Raw genomic sequence first — 6332 nt, 5'->3', positions numbered from 1 at the left:
TCTCCGGTTGCCACGGGAACGGGGGCGGGATGGGGCGGGACAGCGCTGGCTCCTCCCCGGGATCGGGATCGGGATCGGGATCGGGATGGGGATCGGAGCCAGCCTGGGGAAGCCTTTGCCCAGCCCCGCATCGCCGCCCCGGGAGCGGGACCCTGTGTGTCCCCCCAGCCCCGCAAAGCCTCGCCCGAAGTGCGGACTTATCACTTAAAACTAAATATTGCATCTTTAATGATACAGAAACGCTCGTTTGGCACACGTGACAACCGCGGGGAGCACAGGAGATTTTAATATTCAGTGCAAAACCGAGTCCTTAGGAAAATCCCTCTTGCAGAACACATGGCTTCCACAATTCCCCATGGAAAGCCTGGAAAACAGGCAAAAACCACCGGAATGGGAGCACGGAGTTGGCTCTAGGATGAGCTGCGCTTCCAGGAGCAGCGCCGTGGGTGATGTGGCAGCCGGAGCTCCTCAGGGAATGGGAAATAAAAACCATTCCAGGGGCTGGGGCACTCATTAAAACACATAGAAAAACTGGAAGATTGGTCCTCAAACACTTCCACCGTGGCAAACACAGCCCAGAGCAGTTTTGTTTTTCCCCACGAGCAGGAACTCCTTCGTGCTTTTCACATCCCCCTGAGTTATAACGTGCAAGGTTCTCTGTGTTTATAAAAGGAACCATTTCTAAACGCTGCCAATAACCGGGGCTGCCCCACAATCTGCTCTGACAGAGGAACAGAATGTGCCAGGCCTTGGTTTAGTGCCTGAAGATGGTGCTTGGGGAGCCCTGGTCCCCTGCCAGCGCTGCCCAGTGACAGGAGCCATTTGGACCATTGCTACACTGAATTATTGACACTATCTGAAATCCAGAAACAGGTTCTCAGAGGCGGATCTGATAACCCCATGTGGTGTGTGGATCTGATAACTCCCGTGGTGTGTGCTCTGTGTGGCTCTGATAACTCCTGTGGTGTGTGCTCTGTGTGGATCTGGTAACCCCACATGGTGCGTGCTCTGTGTCACTGGGGTTTGTAACCAGGACTGACAGCACAAAATGAGCAAGAAGTGGAGGCAAAGTCCAAAGTCCTGTCCAAAGCTGCCCAGGATTCATTCCCAGTATCCCAGGCATGCAGACAGATGAGAACTGCCCTAAACATAAGCAGTGATTTGCAGCTGAATTGCCAATTTTCCCTTGTTTCAACTCCAGTCAGAGCCAGGAGCTTGCTCCTCACTTGTTTGCATGGAGGGGTGAGGATGCACCTCTGAACAGCCCATCAGTGACAGGAATTGTTCTGTCCGCCTCATAATTCTTCATTTCTGGCTGCCAGGTGCTGTGCACGGCTGCAGAACACTGATTTGGGGCAAGGGGATGCATACAGGGCCTGGCTGCACCTGCAGGGGCAGCTGTTGGAAGGAGACAGCGCAGCACATCCTGCTAAAGGTCTCCCCTCCTCACAGCACCGCCCACACGTCACTCTGCACCCTCAGAACTTGAACACTGACACGAAACCCCGTGCCAAAACCTCCCTTGAGTCCTGGATTCCATGTGCCACGTTCCCAAACCCGGCACTCGGCTGGAGCCGTGCCACAGCAGGGGCTTTTCTCCCTGCAGCCCTGAGCCTTCGCCAGCCCAGCAGCAGCTCTGCCACCTCGCAGTGCAGGCAGGAGCTGGGCTGCCAGCTCCAGGGGCAGCTCTCCCGAGGGGAGGAGGTGTTTTTTTGCCAGCAGGATCAGATGGGAAACTCCTCAGTGAGAGTGGCTGTGGTGGGAGACACAGCCTCTCGCAACTCTCAGGCGCGTCCATGAGGTTTTCTTGGATCTACAGCTGTGAACTCCTTTTCCTGCTGAAGGAGGAGGAGGAGCCCATCGAGTCCTTTACACCAAGGTCCCATTTTTGCCGTCGTACTTCAGCCTGGCCCTGGGGAAGTTGAGGGTGGCGTATTCCGTGGCGTTCTGCAGCTGCAGGTTCTTCACCTCGGCCGCGGAGCGCTCCCGCACCTTGGAGAACACCTGGATGTCGGCGTAGTGGATGCTGTCATCCTGCTGCACCCCCTTGGGCTTGCTCACCATGGCGTAGACGGGGACATCTGGGACATCTTCATACGTGGGGACCTTTGTGGGGAGAAAGCTCTGGGAACTCAGCTCCCTGGGCTGCTCTGTCAGACCCCACGCTGCCCCCAGCACCAACCCCCTCTGACACTTCAGGCCTCTCCCACTGCACTTCAGGAGGCAAAAAAATGTGGAAAAAGCCACGGACACTGTGCCCACTTTAGAGGCTACACAGGAGGAGAGGATTCCTGGCTCTGAATCCTGCCCCGTGTCCTCCCAGCCCACCTAGCTTAGGGCAGCTCTGTCTTCTCAACACACACGTAGGAAAAACCCCTCTGGAAAGTTGTTTACCTTCCTGCCAGGCTGCTGCTGTTGAGTCTCATGCCTCACATTAGCTCCTGCAAAAGAAACACCAGGAGATCGGCTTCCAACAGTTCATTGCTCCACCTTGGGATGCAGCAGTTGGCCCATGGGCTCTCCCCACTGGGCACAAATCAGATTTCCAGCTCATCTGACTCCCTCAGCCCTAATGCTGCCCTGATGCCTCCAAGAAGAAAGCCTGGGCTTGTTTCTTTGGGAAAAATAAGGTTTCCCAGGATGCCAGCATGCTGTGGACCGCAGAGTTCTTGGCAGAACCCACAGAGACAGCACAGAGAGCTTCTTGTCAGGCCCTCGGAGGAGTCAGATCCAGTTTTAACTTTGTTATTTCCTCTGCTGCCTGGCAAACATGTTTTGCTCAGCGTGGTCCAAAGGCCACAGGACACAGTTCAAGGAATGACTTTATTCTGGGAGCATTGTCAGACTGATGTTTGCAGCTCCTACAGTTGGATGCAGCTCCTGCTCCGCTGGAGAGCACCTGGGTGTGTTTGAGGTAGGACTTTGTTGTTTTAAATACCCCTCAGCCTCAAGGATCCCCTCCAGAGGCACTGATGTCACCCACCCAGGGACTCTGTCACTCCACCTCCAAAGCACTCTCACAGATCCTTACCTTGCTTTTCTTTCTTCCTTTTGAAAGGCGAAGGACACTTCCTGAAATCAGAGAGACACATCAGCCCTGACAATTCCCATCTCTGTTCCCCCAAAACTCCAACCCAAACCACACCTGGGTACCACGGAATGAGACAGGCCCAGGAGAGGCTCAGCAAAGAGGCACACCAGAGCCCGAGGGACTCCTGCAGGGCAAACGTCCAAAGGGAACGTGTGGGGATGTGTTTCCTCCTCCTGTGACACACCCACCACACCCCACAGCCACCCCAGCTCTCCCTGCCTGCCCTCCCGTCCCAGAAGCATCCCAAGGGATGAGAACACCTCTCACTGGAGCTTTGCAGCTCCATTTCCACAGCTCAGGTCTGAGGTGCAGGGTGCAGGGAACGGTCCCAGCTGGCACAAACCCCTTCTTTTGGGGTCAGCTGCTTTGCCATTCCCACTGCCTGTGCTTCGGCCCCCTTGCCCAGGGAGCAGCTGTCTGTCTGACTGAAGGTTTCAGACAGTTTTCCTGTTCTCACTTTTCCACTTAGAACAGAACCAAACCAAACAAGCTTTGCCCTCACTATGAGCCAAGCCAAACCCTCATCTCAGCTGTACCTGTGCGACCAGAGAGCGCCAGGCCAAGCACAGAGCTGTGCCAAGAGAGGACAGGAGCCAAATGCATCCCAGCTGTAACAACAGAGCTTGGAGCTGAGCTCCTGCAGGCTGGCACTGGCAGGGAGGAGCTGTGTCCCATTCTGGGACAGATGCACAAAGGAAATGTCACGCTCAGGGGGTCAGGCAGCAGGTGCCAGCCCTTGTGTGGCCCCTCCTGCACAGACACGGACGAGAGGGTGCAGCTGAGAGGCTCCCAGGGGGCTGTGTCTCTGCTCAGCAGCTGAAAGTGGGCAGGCAGTGCTTTGGTCGGGGCTCCAGGCTCCCCATTTGGGCTCCAGGGAATGCTGTGTGTCCCGCAGGGTGTGCCTTTGCCAGCCAGCCCTGCCACAGCCGGGGACAGAGCAGTGCCCCAGGCAGGGCTGTGCCCGTGCCAGCTCTCCCAGGCAGCTCCAGCGGGCAGGGGACAGCACAGGGTGTGCAGCAATGCCCTGGCACTCCAATGGGAAAACAAAAATCCCCATGAACGCTGGCAGAGAGCTCCGGAATGGCCAATAATGATTAACCAGGCCTGGGCAGCTTGGGGCAAGGCAGGGTGGCCACAGCTCCAGCGCTGCCACAGGGGCACCTCCTGCCCTTCACAGGCAAAATCTGGGGGTTCTCCCCAGGAATTCAGGGTTTAATTCACAGCAGCCCCACTCTGTCTTTGTGGGGCTCTCCCTTGGCTCTCCCAGCCTCCTCCTCCCCTGGCTGCAGCGTCTCCTCCTCACCAAGCCTTGTGTACCAGAGCACTTCCCTTCCACCCAGCACTCAGACGTGGAGGATTTCACCAAACCAGCACCTTTTGGGGCAGAACCAGCAGGGTCTCTCCCCTCCGTGCTGGCAGCCAGGCAGCTGGGCTGGCATTCCAGGCTGCTCCCCGGCTGCCTCCCTTTGTGCAGGGAACACTGCAGGCAGTGTGTGGGCTGCAGCTATTCCGGTCTGCAGGATAATCACAGCCAGGCATCTCCCCAGGAATGGGGACACGTGTGGCACGGAAATGGGAGCAGGGAAACCTCTCCCCTCCTCTCCAAAGCGGGTGCCACGTGTTGTAACTCCCAGCCTGACAGAACTCTCCATGGCAGCACCCATGGCCCTGCTCCTGCACTGCTGCCTTCCCTCTCCCTGTGCCAAGGCCATCCTGATTCCTGCCCCACACAATCCTGGGGCCTGGATTGGGGCAGCTTTCCCTGCCTGTGCACATTTTGGTGCCACTTTAATGGTGAGAGCCTGGGGCCTGCCATGCACAGGGCAGAGGCGCCCAGACCCGAGGGCACAATTCCTTCATCAATAACTTCCCTCTGGGAATAAATTTGCTGTGACAGCTCTTCTTTAAAGAGCTCAGACGGTGTCCCTTGCCTGCTGATGCCCTGGGTGCCTCATTTACCCCCTGCCACAGGGTAGAGGAAATAAAAAATGGGAGTTTTGGTGGGCAACCAGCTTTCCACCTTCAACTCCTATTCCTAAATCCCAAACTCCTCAGGGCTCAGGGCTTGGAAGAACCTCGGTGTCCTCAACTCCTGAGCCTTCCTCCACTAGGTGATGCTGTGCCTCTTGGAATTATTCAAAGTCCTGGATAAATTTCTCATACTTTCAACAAACACAGCGACTGAGAGAGAACGTCCTCGGAGCTTCATCTGATATTCATGGCTCTTCCCCTCGCAGCACGCCCAGAGCTGAAAATATTCCCACTTGGCACCGAGCGATGCCCTTTCTCTGCGAGCAGGAGGTCCAGGGCCCAGCAGGAGCCAGGAGGGATTAAAGCGTCACCCTCCTTCCCAGGGAGAAAGAGCTACAGCATCTCAACAACGTGGCCAGGGCTTCCCGGGCATAAATAAATCCCAGACAGACGCAGGCAGGGAGAGGGGCTGGAACGGCTGAGGGCAGGATGGGGTGGCTGAACCCCAGCCCTGCCCCAGGGACCCCTCAAAGGGACACCTTCTGGTGTCTACCTGGCCGGGGAGCACCGGCATGAGGACAGGGATTTTCTCCAGATCCTTCCCAGCTGCTGGGTGGCCGCAGGACCCCAAGCTGCCACTCCCGTCTGGGCTGAGATGTGACAAAAAACCCCCCTTGTGCCGCTCCTGTCCTGTCCCGGTCACCTGCACGGCCCTGCGCCGCGCTCACCGCTCCCTCCTGCAGGGCTGGCAGCCGCCGGAGCCCCGGCAGAGCCGGCACAAGGGCAAAGCTTCCAAATTCCTCCCGAGAGCCGCGCCCGGCCCCCGCTGTCCCGCACCCGCCCAACTCACCACGGGCGGCCGCAGCTGCACAGGTTGCCCATGTCCTCCTTCCCCCATGGAGCCGGAGCGTTTTCTGGGCAGGCAGAGCTTGTATTTCCTGGTTCCTGCTCGGCTGCTCCAAGGGAGTGTCAGGCAGTGTCGGGTTTCTGCGCTGGCCCCGTGTGCCATCTACCGGGGATGTCCCGGGGCCGCCGCGCCTCCTGCTCCGGGGGGGACAGGCCAAGGTCCCGCCGTGCCCCCGGGCGTCACCCCGCGGCTAAAACTCTGTTTTGTCACTCGAAACAGCGGCCGTCCCCCCGCTGTCCCTCTGTCCCCCCGGCGCCGTCCCGCTGGTGCCAGCGGTGATGCAAAACGGGACGGAGGAGGGACTTGAAGCGAGGGGAGAGCCCCCAGGGTGGGAGCTCGCAGCGCTGTCCCTGCCGCCCATCC

The 6332-nt window shown here is 58.1% G+C and overlaps 1 protein-coding gene across 1 annotated transcript; it reads right to left on the bottom strand.

The window, feature by feature from the left end:
- Nucleotides 1-204: 204 nt before the first annotated feature.
- On the bottom strand, nucleotides 205-6222 carry C25H11orf52 (chromosome 25 C11orf52 homolog). The gene is made up of 4 exons (XM_048328652.1): nucleotides 5913-6222; nucleotides 3032-3072; nucleotides 2395-2441; nucleotides 205-2106 (listed from the first exon to the last, which is right to left on the bottom strand). Exons 1-4 carry the CDS (start codon nucleotides 5942-5944, stop codon nucleotides 1870-1872), a joined length of 357 nt encoding a protein of 118 aa, XP_048184609.1. The 5' UTR covers nucleotides 5945-6222; the 3' UTR covers nucleotides 205-1869.
- Nucleotides 6223-6332: the final 110 nt, after the last annotated feature.

The sequence above is a fragment of the Corvus hawaiiensis genome, chromosome 25 (genome assembly GCF_020740725.1).
Source record: "Corvus hawaiiensis isolate bCorHaw1 chromosome 25, bCorHaw1.pri.cur, whole genome shotgun sequence".
NCBI lineage: Eukaryota > Metazoa > Chordata > Aves > Passeriformes > Corvidae > Corvus > Corvus hawaiiensis.
The sequence above is the reverse complement of the archived record's forward strand: the minus strand, read 5'-3'. Positions and strand labels throughout refer to the sequence as shown.

What these genes read in the sequence shown, in the direction of transcription:
- C25H11orf52 (XM_048328652.1), bottom strand. Translation starts at nt 5,944, where the DNA reads ATGGGCAACCTGTGCAGCTGCGGCCGCCCGTG. An exon ending in TGCAGCTGCGGCCGCCCGTG is followed by an intron (nt 3,073 to 5,912) that starts GTGAGTTGGGCG and finishes CTCTGATTTCAG; the next exon opens with GAAGTGTCCTTCGCCTTTCA. An exon ending in AAGGAAGAAAGAAAAGCAAG is followed by an intron (nt 2,442 to 3,031) that starts GTAAGGATCTGT and finishes TTTCTTTTGCAG; the next exon opens with GAGCTAATGTGAGGCATGAG.